This window comes from Lipophrys pholis (assembly GCF_963383615.2).
Source record: "Lipophrys pholis genome assembly, chromosome: 14".
NCBI lineage: Eukaryota > Metazoa > Chordata > Actinopteri > Blenniiformes > Blenniidae > Lipophrys > Lipophrys pholis.
The window spans coordinates 10,872,898-10,892,538 of record NC_137633.1 but is presented as its reverse complement, the minus strand read 5'-3'; the positions used below and the strand labels follow the sequence as shown (position 1 = coordinate 10,892,538).

General features: G+C 42.4%; 3 protein-coding genes across 7 annotated transcripts; 1 reads left to right on the top strand and 2 right to left on the bottom strand.

The window, feature by feature from the left end:
* Nucleotides 1-1,734: 1,734 nt before the first annotated feature.
* Nucleotides 1,735-5,967, bottom strand: ptgr2 (prostaglandin reductase 2). Of its 4 annotated transcripts, none has more exons than XM_080480590.1 (9): nt 5,583-5,967; nt 5,410-5,468; nt 5,157-5,275; nt 4,182-4,373; nt 3,869-4,039; nt 3,526-3,735; nt 3,201-3,410; nt 3,080-3,119; nt 1,735-2,996 (listed from the first exon to the last, which is right to left on the bottom strand). In XM_080480590.1, exons 2-9 carry the CDS (start codon nt 5,444-5,446, stop codon nt 2,935-2,937), a joined length of 1,041 nt encoding a protein of 346 aa, XP_080336716.1. In that variant the 5' UTR covers nt 5,447-5,468; nt 5,583-5,967; the 3' UTR covers nt 1,735-2,934. The 4 variants fall into 4 exon arrangements, with proteins under 4 accessions (XP_080336716.1, XP_080336719.1, XP_080336718.1 ...); XM_080480592.1 differs by having other exon boundaries at nt 2,647-2,996; nt 4,564-5,275; nt 5,583-5,694; XM_080480591.1 differs by lacking the exon at nt 5,157-5,275 and having other exon boundaries at nt 2,647-2,996; nt 5,583-5,910.
* klhdc2 (kelch domain containing 2) lies at nt 5,230-11,156 on the top strand. Of its 2 annotated transcripts, XM_080480588.1 has the most exons (15): nt 5,230-5,513; nt 6,258-6,394; nt 7,033-7,336; nt 7,423-7,502; nt 7,600-7,717; nt 7,845-7,957; nt 8,240-8,324; nt 8,415-8,498; nt 8,710-8,790; nt 8,879-8,937; nt 9,102-9,211; nt 9,292-9,364; nt 9,440-9,527; nt 9,610-9,662; nt 9,742-11,156. In XM_080480588.1, the coding sequence occupies exons 3-15, from the start codon at nt 7,052-7,054 to the stop codon at nt 9,863-9,865; spliced, it is 1,353 nt and encodes a 450-aa protein (XP_080336714.1). In that variant the 5' UTR covers nt 5,230-5,513; nt 6,258-6,394; nt 7,033-7,051; the 3' UTR covers nt 9,866-11,156. The 2 variants fall into 2 exon arrangements, with proteins under 2 accessions (XP_080336714.1, XP_080336715.1); XM_080480589.1 differs by lacking the exons at nt 5,230-5,513; nt 6,258-6,394 and adding an exon at nt 6,723-6,873.
* nemf (nuclear export mediator factor) lies at nt 10,820-19,607 on the bottom strand. Its single transcript, XM_080480587.1, has 32 exons — nt 19,406-19,607; nt 19,230-19,298; nt 18,829-18,931; nt 18,406-18,531; nt 18,114-18,262; nt 17,951-18,018; nt 17,761-17,850; nt 17,600-17,673; nt 17,441-17,511; nt 17,278-17,353; nt 17,021-17,161; nt 16,700-16,908; nt 16,442-16,615; nt 16,283-16,346; nt 16,080-16,168; nt 15,893-15,996; nt 15,737-15,799; nt 15,533-15,645; nt 14,898-14,955; nt 14,728-14,786; nt 14,516-14,636; nt 14,138-14,429; nt 14,005-14,047; nt 13,857-13,906; nt 13,533-13,674; nt 13,344-13,421; nt 12,983-13,225; nt 12,846-12,881; nt 12,625-12,731; nt 12,494-12,537; nt 12,328-12,407; nt 10,820-11,280 (listed from the first exon to the last, which is right to left on the bottom strand). The coding sequence occupies exons 1-32, from the start codon at nt 19,462-19,464 to the stop codon at nt 11,203-11,205; spliced, it is 3,273 nt and encodes a 1,090-aa protein (XP_080336713.1). The 5' UTR covers nt 19,465-19,607; the 3' UTR covers nt 10,820-11,202.
* Between the last annotated feature and the right edge of the window lie 34 nt (nt 19,608-19,641).

Here is a 19,641-nt window from a genome sequence, read left to right as displayed (position 1 = left end):
ACAAGCTTTTCCCGGCGTCCTGAGACGTAACGGGCCGCGACGAGACGGTCTGGACCAATCCCAGATCTCGCCCGTGGCTGAAAGTGTCTTTAAATCAAACCGACCCCACTGCGATCGACTGCCACTCGATATTCACATTGGAGTATTCATATCAAAACCCTTCGATTCCAGTCCCCCCCCCCCCCGAAACACGAAGAAGCCGGCTCGACTTCCCACGCTCCTCCAAACGCGACGTCAGAACGCAGCTGTTCGTTTCTCAGGAATGTGAGCACTTGAACAAAAGGCTGGTACCACTAGGGATTCAGGACAATGTTTTTTTTTTTTTTTATACTCCATAGTAGCTCAGTGAACTAAAACCCAGTCCAGATGTGTAGTGGCAAAAAAGAAAACACACAAAAAAAAACAACTTAACAAACTGAATGTTTTATCGCTGTGGTGAAATGAGATGAGCCAGTACTATGCTGTTATTTTTTTAAATTATTATTCATTCAGATTGTATTACGTGATTTACATTTCCTCCTCGTGTTCTAAATCTGTACAGCCAGTGGATATTTTTCACCTCTTGAGGCGAGTGTGGTTAGGAAGGTGTTGGAGCGGGGGTGTCAAAACACACGGCCATGTGGGCCAAAGAGTTAAATCCGCAATGATGTTTAAGGCAGAAATTACAAGATAAATATTAATAGAAAGTTATTTGTAATTTCTCCGGGGGGACCCAACACTTAAACGTACGCAAGCAAGATGCAGCAGTGACAATAAGTAGAATGAATTCATGAAATTATGCACCTTGAAAACTGAAGAATCGCACTTAATGATTATGTTTGACCTGTTTTTACTATTGAGCTCAAATGAGGCTGGATAAGGCCTGAACGGCGTTTGACACCCCTGTATTGGAGCATTCCCCCATGTAGGAAGTCAATCCACCAGATCTGTGTGTGCTGACATGTTTTGTACGTTTGGTTCAGATCGGGTTAATTTTTTCTTTTTTTTTCTTTAATTCCTGTGAAGCTGTGAAAGCTGTAAATCGTATTTTTGCACTGTAACTCGGTCCTTTCTACTCAGCGGGAGCAGCAGTAGCCCCGGATTCCACGAGAACTGAAGTGAAACGATACACAAACACAGCAGCGGTTTGAAACGGGAGGAATTTTCCATTACAGTGAGATCCCAGTATTTCTGTGACACACGCCCAGCATGAGTGCAGAATAATTGCTCCGAGCTGCAATAAGACAAGTGGTTTAATATTAGAACAGCTCCAGGACACGGAGGAAAATTTAATTATGTGCACTCTTGCCGGTAGTGGCTTAATAACTTTTTTTTTTTTTTTTTTTGTTCCACTCGCTGCATAGATAAGTCTTCATTTGTACAGAAGCACGACCAAGTGTGTAATTCCACAAATTTGCAATTTATGGACTTTTGTTTTTCTCCAACGCTCAACAGATCTCATCAACTCTAATCTGTCCACAAGGAGGCAGTACCACTCTATTTGTATTATAATGAGAGACGACTGCTGGATTTCACTTCCACCTCAAATTTATGCATGAGTTTGTTTGTTTTTTGTGTTTTTTTTAATTCCCTTTAGTCACAAAAGCACCCAAATACTGTCTCTCAAGGCAGGTTTGACATTTTAATGGCACTAATTAGCTATAAATCTGGATGTAATCACTCTGTACTGCACACTACGATTGTTCACAAACAAAAAGGCTGATGTGCGTCAAGCAGAAAGAAAACACTGCAAGTGATGTTCAGGATGATTTTACACCTGCCACATATTTTTTTTTTTTTTTCTTTGGGGACAACTGAAATCGGAGCCAACCACTATTTTTATTTTAATAATGGTTTATAGTGCTGTGGAATAAAAATGTTCATTACAGTAACTTTGATCGTGTCTGTTGTTCGTCACTTGATAAGCATAGATACACAGGGTATCACAAATAATGAAAGTCTAAAAATGAATAACTTTTTATGAGTTGGCATATTTAAGGCAATTTAAATGAGGCGCTGAGACCAAGCAACATTCCCATTAGATTTGACTTTCCAGTACAAGAAGCACAAACAGAGAGAAAGCTTCCCCGATTGAACAAAGAGTTTTCTTACTGCTCTGCGACAACTTTTCAATGATATTCTATTTCTTTTGAGATGCACCTGTGCAGCATCAAAAATTACTAATTGATTAAATTACAACTAAAAGTCAAAGTTTTACGCTTTCATTAGCGCCAGAAAACTATTAAAACCTTGTTTTTCTTTTCAATATGTCACTTATGTGCACATATTTAGTCATTTAGCCACTGTTGTTCCTCACATCTTCAATTATGCTTGATTTCTGAATATTAATTACATGCGCTATTAAGTTTAAGTAAAAAAAAAAAAAAACATAATTTGGCCTTTCTGTGTGGAGTTTGCATGTTTTCACTGGGTGCTCCCCCGTTTCCTTCCTTCCTTCCAAAAACATGCATCTGAAGCTACTTGACTCTAAATTGAACTATAGAAGAGAGACCGTACATGAATACATTAAACGAACTTTTTGGACTCTGGTTCTCAACCACAGTCCAGAAACATGCATTTGGGGTTAATTAATGTCTTGGGGTGTGATGAGATGATTAAAGCCATTAGTTCTAACAAAACCAGACAAAAAAGCTTTTTTTTTTTTTTAATTTGCAACTCAAGTACAAGAAAATATCTATATTTTTATCATTTAGAGTTAACGAGGTAATTCATTCCAGGTCAATGTCAAGAGGCCCGATGCAGTATTGTCCAATACAATTATACTTTACTATGCAACTCAAAAGCTACCTTGCAATAAAGCACCTTTTGACATGTTTTACAGTCACAGGTTATTGTTATGATCACTTCAATGTGTTTGATTAGTGAGTATTAATGAGCTTTCAAAAGGCGTGTGGTGACGGCACAGTCTCTGATAACGATGCTCATATATCTTCATTATGATATCTTTATAATTTGCTTGCCGATGTTTCCGCCTTTCATCATAGAGCAAAATGCAACTGCAAGAAAAGGAAGAAGAGGTTTGTACTCCTGGCCACAAGAAGAAACAACATAAAAATCCCTCTAATAAATACTCACATACCTCCCATGTTTTCGATACCATTCACCACAGTTTCCAGGACCTGCAGAGTTGAAGCAAAATGACATGGAAATAATGCAAAACAGCAAAACGTTCCCCCATGCGACCTTCTTCCCTGGCCTACCTTGACTTGAGCTGATCTGACCCACTGGCCGAGCTCGCAGAGGGCGGCGTCGGCTTTGCTCATGTAGTTGAGCACCATAAATCGCTCCCGGGTGATGTTCCTACTGCGCAGGATTTCCTGCGTTTCCTCGCTCAGCGGCGGAGGATACGGTACGTCCTTATTGTACTGGGAGATTTGCCCACAGAGGATCACGTGGCTGTTGTTGTTCATCTAGACGATGAGGAGGAGGGTGGAGGTTGATGAGCTCCAAAATCCCTTCATGATCGATATTCCAGCCAAAGGTGAACAAAAAACAAAAACAAAACAGAAAACAAAGATGCAGTACCTGTGCGATGACGGTGTCACTAATAACACCTCCCACATTGTCAAAGTAAACGTCGATGCCATCGGGACAGCTCTCCTTCAGCCGAGCTGGGACGTCTTCCTGGCGATAGTTGATGGCTGCAGAGAAGCCCAGCTCTTTGACCAAAGCTTTACACTTCTCACCAGAACCACAGAGTCCAACCACCTTCACACACCCGTCCAACCGGCCGATCTGGGAGAAAGAAATCAGCTTTAAATGTCACAGTTGCTTGTGTCTCCGTCCTGCCTCGAGCTACACTGCATTAAAATCCTCTGAGGAGCCGAATTGTGGTTGGAGTAGATGTGTGTCGCTGGCTTTAAGTTACCTGTCCGGCCATGGAGCCACACGCCCCGGCTGCGCCGCTTACCACCATCGTCTGATTGGCCCCTTTGGTCACATGACCCTTCTCTCTGACGCCCAGCAGTGCAGTGAGGCCCGTTATGCCAACTGCACCCAAGTAATAAGACAGTTGACCATCAACCAGCTGTGGGTCCACCTGCAGGAGACAAACGCGTCAAGTACAAAGAGGGAATGGAAAACCTTTATATTTACACACTTTTGTTCCTATAAAACTTCATTTTGTTTCCCCAAAAGAAAGTATAAATCAGGATAGTTTCTATGTCCAAATGCGAACACACCTTCTGTAAGCCACTTCCTGTCATGACGGCCTGCGTCTGCCAAGGCCAGTTGAAAGATGTGACCACATCTCCTTCCACTGCGGTGCTGCAGCGGCTGGACTGGACCACACCGACTCCCCCTCCATCCACACACTCCGACAGCTGCCACGGAGTCAGATACTCTGCACCGGTGTGCTCGTTCATTCGGCACCGCTGATTTAAAAAAAAAAAAAAGGAAAACATACCTGAGATGAGTAGAGGTGGGCAGTCATAAGACAGGAACATTTAGCCTTCAGCCATCTGTACTTTAATATTTGTTCAACTCTAGTGGCTTTCAAACAATGTGAATACATGTATGATTAAATACATAAAGATAAAGTAAATATATGCCTCCTTTACTCACTCGTTAATGAAATCAACGATCTTCTTGATACATCTGACAATAATATTTGCAGGTCAACAGTGAATCACAGGGCAAACAGAGAGATAATCAGCATGACTTTAGATTGCAAGAGGAAACACACACACACACACACATCATGCACACAAGGGGAACATGTATGAGTGATCAACTATGATTTATTTATCCTCCATCAAATCCATGTCTTTTGTTGTGTTGTTTTTAATCAATTGTTTCACCTTTGTGCCACTGTTTCATTAATGTATGATTTGAGTCTACATGGAAACAAGACTTGCACATAAAACAGCGGATTCCTTTGTTCGAAAAGACACAAATAATATGAAATATGTTAACCAGACATGAGAGGGAGGCTTGGCCTTGGAGAAGAGGTTATCTATTGAATAAGAAGTCTGGCATTTTGCACGTCCAGCTACATCTGAAAAATATCTTCTTGTTGATTCTGAAAACGAGTCATTGGTGAGAAGAACCCAAGTTCAAACTTCAGGGTTCTGCACAATATCTGTATGTCCTCCCTGTGCACACATTGGTTTTCTCTGCGGGTTCGGTTCCAATTTCCAGTGTGACAGAATCAGTACCATGTAAGGATCCACTGAAAGGTAAAGCGTCCGAACAAGGACCTCTCCGTCCTCCAAGACCGGTGATACGGTCACTTCTTCAAGGCGGAAATTTTCAGGATCTGGCGACCCATTATTACCTGCATGCAAACGACACATGCGTGTTATAATTAGCAGCCGGTGTAAAGTAATGTAGCAGTAAACGACGCGTGACAATCGGGATTACTTTGATAATAAGAATAGTAAAAAAAAAGACGCTTAATTTACGGTTTACCTGGCCGTGAGTTAAGAACGACTCTCTGCACCTGCATCTCTGCGACCAACTCTCCAGACCTGGCAACAAGGGTCACAGCGGAGAAGGACGGAGGGTGTTTCAAGGTAAATATCTACAAGATTCAAATATGAGTGGTTTTCAGGAGCAATGGTTTAAAAGTGTGTTTACGTTACCGTGCAGGAGGGCGAGTAGAAAGTCAGCAGAGAACTCAGAGAGTGAGGGGTACATCCAAATACTAGTCCCTCCTGACTCCTTTCCTATCCACTTTTCCTTCACCCCGGAAGTGTTTAAGTGGCGGCCATGATAAGGAATGTCCGAATTCTCAATTAGTTAAGGAAAGGAGGCTTCAATGCTTCCTTTAGAACCTCTTTTAGCCTAGGAAACACTGATGCATCCTTTAGCAAAGGAGACCAGATCATGCTGGCCCACAATTCCTTGTAGCGACAGCATTTAAAGGGACCCGCTCATCCGAGCGTTCAGGGAAACTCAGGATGACTCAATAATATGCCTTGAACAACTCCAATTAATCGAAAATTCACTTCCGGCTCCGCTGAAATCATGATGCGATGACGACAATCATGGCTCTGTGTTCTATCGTCACTAAATGAGGATTCCTTGAATTATCTGTTCATATACTTTCTTAAAAATATAAAGCAATAGATATACTGATGTTGAGCAAAAATAGTGCATCAATTTTGCACATAAATGAAAAGTGGCTAAAAATCAGTATTCATCATGTCACAATTGTGGCCAAATTGAAATATATCATGAAACAATAAAACCTAGGCAACACTATAATGCATGCTTATAATATTCTTTTTTAATAAATCGTTGTTGTTTTTTTATAGACGTTCGCTTGACCTTACCAAGATGGCGGAGCGGATGAATCCACGACTTCCGGTAGTATCTCCAGAATGCGTGTGATGCCCTCACCTACATGGCGGACAACGTTTGAAATTTGCAAGATAAACAAACATTTGTGGAGGTAAAACGATGCAACGCACGCATGCATTTTATACACGCAGTAAAACAACGACTTGGCTCAATATCAAAGCTGAAGATATTACTTTAGAGCGGCATTTTGCCCCAAATTGCTGAATATTCGTCTTTTGTTTTGTTTACTAACATTACGATGCTAACAACAGATAAGCTACTGTACGCTCGCTAGCCTTGTCAACATCGAACGTGTTCTCTTATAACAAAACACGTTGCTTGTTCTCTGTATTTAGTTTACATTCTTCCTGTTGTTGAGGCTATGCTAAAAGCTATCCCCAGACAGTGTAACCTAAATAGTTAATCTAGCAAAGTAGGTCAAGAGTAATCATGATACCAGACTGCGCTACATTGCTTCTATGGCTCAGTTTTACTTAGCGGCTAAAAAGCTAGTTGTAAGTGTTTGCTAGAAGTCCAGGTCTTTACACGGGTCGAACCTGTCGTTGTTGTTTTTGTCCTATTTTCTCATAAGTAGGTGAAAACGAAATCCCCACATCTAGTGTTTGCGATGTGGGTCACTTTGTGTTGGCCTATTTCGGGGTTATTGGGGACCCTAATGAGTTAAATGAATAATCCCCTCAGTTGTCGCTGATGATGATTTCACTCTGTCTCACTGCTTGGTCCTGATAGGTAAACAGGAGGGAGCGACATGGCGGAGAGGATGGCAGAGATGGAGGAAGTCGTGGGAGATCTGCCGGCCAGAGAGGATGACAACGACTCCGACAGGGATGAGGATGATAGATTGTTCGTCTGGATGGTGAATAACGAGATGGATGAGGAAGAAGAAGAGGAGGAAGAAGAGGAGGAAGTGGAAGATGAGCAGCCACTGGACACTGAAGCATCTGAAACATATGAGTTGGACTCTCCGGCTGAGCGCAGTGGACACATAGCAGTGGTGGACAGAAACATCATGTATGTGTGGGGTGGATACAAGGTTTGTCTTTAAACTGCTTCTGTTGTGACATTTGTGTACTTCCCCACTCGTAGATGTCTGATTTATACCTATTCTTTCTGTGTAAGAATGCTCAAACCCATGGATTCTTTGACCTGTATCTGCCAAGGAATGAGGTCTGGACATACAACATGGAGTCAGGAGTGTGGTAAGAACTAATGCACTGTCAACAGATCAGCAATTGATTGTCTATTGTCTAGTCACTTCGATGCAAGGAAGACACGCATTGTTCTTACTCTTCGCAGGACAAAGCATGTAGCCATAGGAAACCTGCACACGTCGATGTCAGGCAGCTGCGGGGTGTGTGTTGATGGTGTGCTCTATCTTTTCGGAGGTCATCACGCCAGAGGAAACACAGACAGGGTACGATTCGTTTGCAAAGCCATTTTCTTTTACTGTCTCCTGAAACTTCCAAACGATCTCACCGTGCATGCACACATCAGTGTTGATCATCTTTTCGAGCTTATTTACGCTGGACTGTTGTGAATAGATCTACCGTCTGCCTCTGCGAGCTCCCAGCCTTGTTTGGGAGGAAATGAGGGATCTTAAAGGACTTCCTCCAACATGTAAGGACAAGCTCGGGTGCTGGATTCACAAGAACAGGTGAGAGGATGAGTGTTTGTTTTACTGGATTTTGACGCTAAGTAATGACTTCCTGAGTACATAATTGCCTTGAACTATACAAACCATTGTCCTCAGTGTACCTGAGGATTTCATCTGGCTGTTTTTGATTCCTAAATAGGCTTTCTCCACTTGACTTTTATTGGCTATTTGGGCTATTGTTGACAGTTTTCCATTGTTTAATGTTATTTAGAATAATTCTCACAGTCAAATGTGTGTTTTTATGGGAAATATTAAGTGAGTTTGTCTATTACGTGCCCTCAGATTAATATTCTTTGGAGGCTATGGCTATGCGGCGCAGGGTTCTCATCGAGGGAACTTTGAATATGACGAATCATCTTCATTTGTGGTCTCTATAACTTCATTATTTTTTGCACAATGATTATAGTTTGGGGAGCAAAAAATCATGTTTTGTTCCTGTTTTATTTTGCTGTTGCAGTGGGACAGCCCCGGCCGAGGCTGGAACAACCACATTCACATCCTAGACCTAGAGACATCAACATGGAGCCAGCCCATCACCACGGTAAACAAGCACACGATGCGACCGCACTGCACAGCAGCGAATAACAGTCCTCCTGTTACTCAGTTGCTTTGTCATTATTCTGCCTTCATCCATGTGTTTTTCAGAAATAATCAAACCTTCGTTTGGGGTAATGCTAAAACTGTACTGAAGAACATTTAAAAAAAAAAAAAAAGAAAAGAAAAGTGAATTCTGTTTTTGTTATGCGATGCAGGGAGAATCCCCGTCACCCAGAGCAGCTCATGCTTGTGCCACAGTTGGCAACAGAGGCTACGTGTTCGGGGGACGATACAAAGTAGGTGTGGAGAACCTTGGGGTTGTGGGATTTCAAAAATAGAAGAGCTTTTGTCCTTATTCCTCTCTACTATTTCTTTGTCTCACAGAACTTCCGACTGAACGACCTGTACTACATTGACCTGGACACATGGGAGTGGCATGAATTGTGAGTGTCGCTGGTGTTTCTCTATAAACTGTGGAAGCTTTCCGATCTATGTGTCGGAGAGTGAATGAGAATAATTGGCACAGTCATATCAATTCAGCATCTAATGTTATATATGAAGGAGCCCTATCTTACTATCGGTTATACTGCCTCCTGCCTTGCTTCAGGATTGTTCCCCAGCAGGGTCCAGTGGGCCGGTCTTGGCACTCCTTCACTCCCGTATCATCGGATCACATCTTCCTATTTGGAGGTTTCACTACAGAGAGACAAACACTGAGTGAGTCCCGTACTCGCCCCCGAGCAGCAAAGCATCTTCGCTTCCTGAAAATAGAGCCTGACCTCACCTTTGCCTTTCAGGTGATGCTTGGCTGTACTGTGTGAGCACAAATGAATGGAAGCCCTTCAAACACAACCACACAGGAAGCCCCAGGTACCTATCTAACCTCATAGTGAGAGTCTGTGTATTCATAGTTTAGTGTGTTTGACACTTTCGACGATGTTTTAGGTTGTGGCACACGGCGTGCTCTGGTCCTGATGGAGAAGTGTTCGTGTTTGGAGGGTGTGCCAACAACCTGTTGTCTCAACTTCGAGCCGTAAGTCGCACATCACACGTCCTCTTATCGTGCAGTCGATGTATTTTCACTCCTGTAACTTTTTGTTTTTTTCACATCATAGGCTCACAGCAACGAGCTATTGGTTTTCAACGTTCAGCCCAAATCATTAGTCCGGTGAGTACAGAGTCCGGAGAGTACAACTGTGTTTTCTTCTTCTCTGTGATGCCAACGTGGGCCTCTTTCCACTCTGCAGCTTCTGTATGGACACTATCCTGCAGCACAGGGAGCGTCTGTCCGGCTGCTGGGAATGCTTGCCCAAACACCTCCTCCACACCCTCAAACAGAGAATGGCACTTGGAAACACGCTGGGCTCGTAGGTTCAGAGGCGGCCAACACTCCGGCCCGGAGGATTAAAGGACTGTATGTTTGTATGGAGGAGACCAGCGTCTTTTTTACAGCGGAAATGTATGGGGGCACTTGCCCACATGAATCAATCTCTCTAAGCAATAGTGACAGCTTTAAAGACGAGTCCCAACCCAACCTCAAAGCTGTTTATCATCTTTTTTTGGTTTTGGTTTGCTTATGAAGTCCAGCAGAATCCTCACTGATTCAGCTTTGACGTTGATGCTCCGCTTGTCGCCCCACACCAATTTTGGTTTAATTAAATTTTTTTGTCTTTTTTTTTTTTTTTACAAATACTTGTTTAATTTTTTTTTTTCCCTTTCAGAAGACAAACAAGATAGCCTGGTACTTATAAAATCACTAAAGATGTATGATGATAACATTTCCTTTTTGCAGATTTATCTACAATGTGTGATGTTTTTAATTCTAACAATCAACATTTGTTCTTTTAAGATTTAAATTTTTTTGGAAATGTGTGGCAGCAGAAATCAGTCGACCTACTAACTAATTCACATCGTGTGCTTGATGGTCGTGGATATAAATATTGCAAAGCCAGCAGGACTAATGCACTTATTTCAGCCGTTTAGTTAAAAGGTTCTTCTGGTTCTATAAAGTGAAATTTAATCGTTTTTGTTTTTTCTCTCTCATCAATGTCTTAACGCTAAATACAGGGCTTTGTTTGATTTTGTGTAACGTTCTTCTCACAGACCTTAAACTAGTGCCGTCTTCTTCACATCATGTCCTCAAAGCCACAGAATTGTTAACATTTATTTGTATATATAGCTATTTATATATTTGTGAGTAAATGTGTGGGTTCTGTGTTCTGAGCGAGGCTTTCAAAGCCTTCACGTCGTTCTGCGTGGCTCCTGTAGCATTTGATTTTCATTATTTATTAAGTCGCTTGGAGGTTGAGCCACATTGCACTGAAATGCCTGGTGTCAGCAGGGCTTTGTTTGTATTTGCCTGGTTTGCACAAAGTTCTCGTGACGTTTTTTTATTTTTATTGTAGGATTACAACGCATACTGTTATTGCAATGTACAGTTTGTACTTAAAAGAATAAACACATACCGCGCCGTGTTCTCTTATCCAGCTTTGTTAAATTTACAGGTTGTCGATCAACAAACACAATCCCGAAAATAAAAGAATCAATATTCATACCAAGCTGCAGCGTGAACGTTTGCCCTACAGCCGCATGTCTTTGTTTTGTTCCCCCCCCCAAGTAGGCAGTCACTGAACGTAATTAAACTGCAGCGCTGTGCATGGTGATTGAGTGAACTTTTTTCCTCCCACATCTTGTCAGTTTGTCTTCTCTCATTTCTTCTTGGCAGCGAGCAGGTTTGGAGCAGAAACCTTCACTTTCCCCGGCATGTTCCTGGATAAATCCGTGTCCTACAACACAAGATGAAAATAGATTCCGTTCTTCAGGATTATTCTACCAAAATGCCTCTTTTTCAGAAGTAAATATGTTGTAAATTGTAATACAATTTAAAGAAAAAAGAAAAATGTTTTAGTGCCAAACTGTAAATGCAGTTGCACACTAAATACGCAGAATGCATTTATCCAATCTAAACATGAGCAGAAGTATGTTTTTTTCACTGCCTGTGGATCAAACCAGCTGTTAATGTTAAAAACATGATGAAGTCCAGGAAAAAATAAACATAAAAAATCACTGCTTCATGTGATGAAGAGCATGTGAAGCATGAGAGCTGGGCGCGATGCAATTCATACTTGATGAAAGGGACTTTCTGAAACTCAGCAGTACACAATATTTGGGTTTTAAGCAGTTATAGTACTCATGTTTTATTGCTCTGTAATCTTAACACAACATATTGTATCAATTCAGAAGGAAGGTAATTTTCTTAATAATAATGAATGAAAGGTTAAGTAGCCGATACCATAGTTTTATCTAACATGTCGGAATGGAAGGAACCAAAAGTATCCTGTAAATATATAGTAAAAAAAAAAATAGACATATTTTCAAATTACTATACCTAAAATAATTCAAGATCTTTTTGTTTTATTTAAAGTATTAACTAAACAGTCATAAAAAAAACCCAACAAAAATGTTTTAAATGTTTGAAACTTTCCACAAGCAACGTGACAAAGATCTTCTAACTTTGTGGGATGTACATGCACAGACTTATTTTATAAATGGCACTGTTGCTGTTTTTAGAAGTGAAAAACATGCGGAAGCATTTATTTGCCATCATCACCATGCATCTGAACCTTTAATTTGAAAATGTTAAGTTATTATGCCGCCAAATTTTGAACGAGGAGTATAATAGCATTTTGCGTGTGATTAAAAACACTAAACTATTGTATGTAGAGTGTGTTACAATCCAAAAACATTTTGTGTCTGAAGTAATGATATTTTTTAAACGGGTGCAGATCTCACAGCAGAACTGTATAAAACTCAAAGTAGGAATCAGGTTTTACCTTCACACTGCGGAACAGGTCTTTTTCTCTGGATGTGGTCTCTCTGGCTTTCATGAAGCTGAGCACGGCGGTGCGTGCAGCTGATGGAAACAACGCCAGCAGAAACGTGAGAAACTCTAATTCCGACACAATAATAGAAACAATTTGAACAGAACCGTTTTTGTACCTTTTCCTTTTTTCTGAGAACCAGGCGTCAGCTTCACTTTGTGTCTGTGGGGGGTGGGGGGAGAGAAAAGACGACTGGTTAACGTGCCAGGCCTGGAGTGTGTCTCGCACGTGAGAGTGAACGTCACACACTTGTAGTTGGAGAGCGCGGTGTACGGGGCGCAGACGGGCACAGCGAACAGCAGCACGTCCTCGCCGTGAGGCTGGCCGCTCAGAGAGGTGAGCAGAGTCTCTGCTTCCTGGAGCAACACACACACCAAATGATTCACAGTGAAGCATTACTGAAGGAAAAACATTTCTTATTCAAAATATATATATATGTATATATCTAAAAAAAAAAAAAAACAACCCACCTCTGCTCCAGGGTTGTCCTGGTCCACATCATCCTCCTGGAAGAAGAAAAGAGCGCTGATGACTTGAACAATATGAAATAATTCACACGTCGTTGAGTTGGACGAAGCGATCCAGGGGATGAGGAGTATTTCTGTACCTTGTCGTCCTGCTCTGCGGGAGCCCCTTCCTCTTCAGGCTGCTGGCCCACCGCCACCGCCACCGCCACCTCCCCCTCCCCCTCTTCTCCTCCAGCCTGCTCCGCTTTCTTCACCGCGGCCTCCACAGGCCGAGGTTTCGGCTGTTGTTTCTGGGGAGCCGGCTTCCTCACCGGCTCATCTCTCCCCTTCCCCTTCTTTCCTTTCTTCCCCTTCTCCTTCTCCTCCTTTGCAGAGCCAGCGGACTGCAGGAGAGACGCATTGGAGATGTTTTGAATCGGGGACGGAGAAAGAAACGGAGCAGCTGAAAGCAGCATTGTGGCGACTTGACCGAGAAGCATAATGACTTCCATTCTTTCTTACCCCGAGCAGCTGCATCATCAGCTCTCTGTCCTCCTCATCCTGGTCCTTGTACTTCTCTTTGATCTTCTTCAGCTTGTTCTGGAGTGACAACAGCAGACACGCACGATACAAAAACACAATTCATCCACTCAAACCAGCATTTTATTAGTTTCACAGAGGAAATGTTTTCTTGCCGTTATTCCCTCTGACCTTTTGACCCCTCTTCAGGGGCTGCTGGGAGGGACCGCCTCCACTTTTAAACCCCTGATCCACTGCTGAGCCGCCAGACGAAGCCTCATTCCTCCCCTCAGTGTCGAAACCCTCCTGTTTCTGCTTCTTCTTCTTTTCTTCTCTGGGGAGTGGAAACAAAAACAAAGATTGTCAAACGTACATCCCAAGACGCAACTCTGACACGTGAGCTGCCGACCAAAACCGGCTACTGTTCTCCCTGTAAAGTATGGACGTGTTCATGTGGTTGTAAAAAAGAAATAAGATTTGATGACATGTTGTTTGTCCTTTTGTGAATTTGCTCACCTTCTCTGCTTGGCAGTCATGTGTTTTTTCACTTGTGAATCCACTTCAGCCTGAAAAGTAACACATTTAATGAAATCACTGTGTGAAGGATATTTTTTTTTCTTCTTTGATTTTAAAGAATTTAACAGCCAAAGTTGTAAACACTTGCCTGTGTGGTTGTTTCCTTTTTGAAACCAGGGACATGAGTGCTCCTAACAACATAGAGCGAGAGAGTTCGGTTAAGTAGAAAGTCTTGTTGTGTGTTACCTGCAAAACAGTCCAGTTTGGTCGCGTAACGTCACCTGCTGGGTTGTAAATGAGAGAGGGAAATCGTCGTATCCGGAAAGCTGAATTCTTCCCTCTCTTCGTTCTTCGTCTCTTGTTCCTCGTCGCTGTTCTCCTCTTCATGTCCCTCATCCTCGGCCTCCACGGTGCTCGGCTCGGACTGCCCCCCTCTGTCTGCTGCTGGTGCCTCCAGAGCGCCGTCCATCTCTGTCCCTCTGCTGTTTTCCTTTTTCGTCTTGTTTTTCACCTCTTTGGCATTTCCATCCTCTCCCCCTTCTTCACCGGCGTCTTCATTGCTGCTGTCGTCCCCTGAAAGCCGGACAAAATAATGCCACAACACCCAGGTAGAGCGCTTACAAATGCAGCAAATGAAACTACGGTTTGGGTCCTCGCACCTATGAGTTCATCTCCCTCCTCCAGGAGCTCGGCAGTCCTGGACGTGACGTCCTCCATGTCTTCCTCCACCGTTTTCACCTTTCGCTCTCCTCGATGCCGCCACACGCTCTGCTCGTCCACCTGCAGGAGGGCAAACACAAAGGAATGAAAAATTGCTTGTGCGTTGTAGTTAATGGCAGAAAATCTATCCGGAGCTCATCGTTGTATTTACTTTGAAGAGGAATCCAAAGCCCATGATCAGGTACGAAGGAGGCAGGAAGTTTTTCTTTCCTGGAGGAGAAAAAAGAAAAGAAAAAAAAGAAGTGAGGTTTGACGTCATTAATGCCTGTGACACGTATGATCGGTCACACTACTAGATAATATCGAAGTACAGTGTCATACCTCTGATCATGAAGCTTCCCGTGGTCAAGTACTCTCCAGTGGGAGCCGTCTTGGAAACCTAAGAAAGTAAAGAAAACACAGGCAGATAATAATGAAGGATGCTGAAATGACGACCGCAAACAAATCTGCACAGCAGCACAATGATGCGGCATCATTTCTAGTGGCGGTATGAGGATGTGTTTGAGTGCAAAATGCACGCATTCCAGCACTATTCATGGTTGCGTCTTCATCTTGTTTGAAACATGTCTAATTCTTTAACCAAAAAAAGTCTATTTATGAGACTTTTGCGGAAATTCCAAGAATACATTAAGAGCTGTCGTTCTTTATCGGTTTTTATGGTGGTATGTTACTGGCTCGACTCACTTCAGGTCCAATTTTTTGCTTGGCTATAATAGCGTAAAATTAAATGAGCGATTTAAAAAGAAGTGCGACTATGGATAATTACTGGCTTTGCAAATGCACGATATCATGAAACATAACGAATAGACACAAGACATTAAACCAGAAACGCAGACAAGACAGTGAAGCTTTTAACATGAACATGCTTCCATCAAAGCCTGATGAGTCTTCAAAGTTCTAATAAGGGACGTTGCAAAACGACGCACACGATTTAATAACTAAAACTTCTGACTCACCTGGTGATGATGAACCCACCAAGCACTGGTGACGATCTTAGCGTCCCACGCGGCGCTGTAGCAAATAGCCATCGTGCCGGCCTCAGTGAGGGTCCGTGGAGGGATGGTATCCCCTAACAACAACAAAAAAAAAAAGAGTTCTTAAAAAATCCCAGTGAGCTGAACACATGAAGATGTGGTGAAGACACACACGTGGAAGCTCACCTGAGGGATTTTTGATGACACAACTAGTTGCACCATGGAGGTCAGCGTGAACGTAGATATCACCTGAGATATTAAAGACACGGCTGGTAAAGAAAAAAAAAAAAACAACAACAACATTTTGACGATCTTGTGGGAGAGTAGGCGGTGACTCAATACCAGCCCTGAGGTAACGCTTCACGATCATCTCATTCTGCTGCTGGTCTCTTCCTGCAATCACCAGATAGTTCTCAGAGCTGATGAACCACAAGAACTTCTCAAACCTGCCGAGAAGAAAGAGACGGCCAAGAGTTAGTTGTCAACAGTAATAAAATGTGTGCAGCTTAATGGTGAACAAATATCTTACCAGTAGACTTTCCGGGCCTTCTGAATGGTGGTCACTGTCTGGACTTCTTTGAGTGTCTGCTGTGTCTTTTTCTCTGCAGATTTCATGGCCTTCAAAGACACGACAGGGAGGAAACATTGATGAGTCAATTCCGAATGGGAAAAGTGCAAATGTACTGCAAAGATGTAAAAACAAAAAGAAAAACAAACAAACTGCTTTCCTACTTTATCTGCAGCCTCAATGGTTTTTTGTTCCTTCTTCTCAGCAGTGCGTTTGGAGTCGTAGTACCTCAAATTAAACACGATTCAAATGTTTAAGATAAAAATGTATGCATGTGAGGGACTGTTTGGGTCGAAACTAGAAGAAATGACATGTAAACCTACTTTTTCGCATTGGCATAAGCTGAAAGGCTAAGATCCACATCCACCAGCAAGGGTTTGTTTTTTTGAGGCTTCTTGTTCTGTCCCTTGTCTTTGTTTTTGTTTTTCTTCCCTTTCTCCAGAACCACATCACTTTTCTCCTCCTCCTCCTGGTCCTCCTCGGAGATATAGGGATTCCTGGAAAGACGAGGTTGAGCAAGGCACTTAGTCGTAGTGATGAAGCAGAAGGTTCCTCCGTGTCGGCATGTGTTGTGGTCTCACTTTAACAGCATGGTGATGTGATTGGTCTGCAGCTTCAGCTCCTTGATGGCGCAGGCCACGGGGTCCCCAGCAGCTTGTGCTTCTTTGACAATAATTCCAATCTCAGTCCAGTCCACCTGGTTGGCCAGCGCGCTGCGCACCACCTGCAGCGCCCTCTCCACCACCGACAGGTTCATCTCCACCAGTTCGCCCTTGAATCTGTCGATTTCCTGCAGAGCACAAGGCAAGATCGCTTGCGCATAAATTCCTCAAAACTCTAATTGGTTTTTTTTAAAAATAAAATGAAATGAAAACAGAATCAGGCAAATTTTCGTCACTAACCTGTGCATTGTGCAAAGCCTCCAGTCTGTGCTCGTGGTCTTTCTTCACGTTCTCCAACTTCTTTAGAGCCTGTTTTTCCTGATGCAAGGCCTTCATGTCAATTTTCTGACTCTCCATTTTAGAGAAAAACTCATCTACTGCCTGCATGGTGGATAAACAACAAATGAGTATGCTTCAAAAACGAAAATGCATTAATTATTATTTTAAAAACATTTAAAGCAAATAAGCTTCATTATATGCTTATTTCTTAGCTTCACCTTGTCAAATGTATCAAACTCCAAATATGAGCTCTTTGCATGCTGGGCAAAGAGAAATGGGTGGAATTCATCATATCTGCAAATAGAAATCATCATGGTAAACAAATATATGGAAAAAAAAAACTGGGTTATATTGAGTGAAAAACTGTACAACAAGACCTACGTCAGCAGCTCTTCACTGGGTTTTCCGGGAGTAAGGCTTGGTTTCTTCTCACTTTTTTGAATGATGAAACCCTTTATTTGTTTGAAAGAGTTTGTACATTTAAGAAATCTGTTACATCCACTCAAAATGAAGACAGCTCGCGAAAGAAATCCTAATTACTTTGCCACTGAAGCTCTCGGTTTGTTCCATGTATGTTTCTGCAATCTTCAAGGCCTCCAGGATTTTAGGTGCAACTGGAAATGCAGCAAAATCAAATGAATTTACAGATTCCGGGTGTAAATTTACAGGGGAAAACCTCTGCTCCGAAAGTTCAACAGTACCTTGGGCCAAATCAACTTCACTGTCAATTTTGGCAGAGCCTGAAAGTCCCGCTTCGATCAAACTATGCTCTATCAAAGTGGCCCCGTAGGCTGTGTGGATACAACAGACAGAGTATTAACACTGAAAGCAAACTTGAAATAATCTTCAAATGAAGTAAAATCTAAAACAATCTGCTGCCTGGCTACTTACGGAGGTGGGGGTTCAGGATCCTTTTTACTTGCTCTCCCTTTGACGCTTTGCTGAGGATTTCAGTCAGTCTACAGATGGACAACAATTTAAAAAAAAACTGTACTGCCTCAGTGTGATTTAACTTAATGTTCACAGATAAATTCACATATAAATCTGAGGTTACCGCTCTAAACTGATGAGTGGCTCGGGGGGTCTGGCGTTCTCTATGGGGTACCGCTCTCTCACGGCAATCTTCACATCTTCGGCATCTGCGGCACGAAACCTCAGCAGATTCAAGATTGTGTACTCATGGTCTGCAAGAATGACGTTACCCTGAAAAACAAAACACCAACAAATACAGCACGGCCACACAAAGGTTTAGGTTACAGTTTATATGGCCCGAACAACAGTGATTATGTGACACGTGACTTAAAACAACCACAGAATCAAAACAACTTCAAGAGCAGTTTTCTGACCCTGTCGTATAGTTCGATGATCAGGTGGTAGGCAGCCTCATCTGAGCCAAACTGCATGTCAACAATCCTGTCAATTCCCAGCTGCTTTACATGAGTCAGTCTGCGTGTCTTCAGGTGCTTTCGACACTATTGAGAGAAAAAGGTGTTTTAACATTTTGTTCAAACTCCAACTGAAATGAACAGCTGTGTATTGTGACAGATCACCGACTCTCATCAAGATAGACAATGGCTTGGCCTTTCTGTGTGGGGCTCGCATGTACTCCCCATGTGGATGGGTTTTCTCCAGGTACTCGTTTCCTCCCACAGTCCAAAATCATGCATGTGAGGTTAATTATTGACACTAAATTACCCCTCGGTGTGAATGTGAGTGGCTGTCTGTCTCTCTGTGTTCGCCCTGTGATGGACTGAAGACCTGATTCTTACTTTCATGGCGAAGCCTGAAGGCATCATATTCTTGGGCCATTCAAAGTCTGTGGAGTGAATACGAGTCCCAGATTCGATCAGGAGTATAGCTTTGCTGTCAGGCCTGAAGCAACAATAAAAAACGGAGTTAGTTTAAGACAAGCGATTATTAAAGATGCAACTAAGATCGTTTACTTAAATTCTGAGGTTTGGTCGAATAATTGCTTTACTAATCCATACATTTTAGACACACATTAGTTCTGCTGTGGAATTACTCGTGAGTTGTATAAAATCATCAGAGTATTCACAACAAGAAGAGCAACTCTGCAAATAAATATTATTAGGGGTTCATTAGTTCATAAATATAAATATTTAATCAGCTTGTCAGTTAAACTTTCAGAGAAGGTTTCGATGGTTCTTACTTCTGCAGACGGATGAGATACGTCTTGTTGTCGATGTCATACACGTTATTTACTCTCATGCCAATGTAGCTGTAACGAAGAGAAAGTTCATTTGAATTATTGCTTCAACATCTGTCAACAAATTCACATTAGCCGAGAAGTGGCTAACTTAGCTTCGTCTGGCACTGGCCACCTACTTGGCATTGATCTCGGCAATAACTGCCCTGATATCCACAGTGGTGAATCTTGTTTTCATGGTGACTTATGTCCTGTAAACAATCACAGAAGAAAAAAGAAATAACTAGGGAAGCCTTTTTAAAATCGCACACATTTCTAGAGCAACAACTGCTACACCAGAAAGAAAAAAACATGCAGATAAATTCCGGACATGCGCAGAAGACGTTTCTCCTACGGAATCCGACGAGGTGCAAAT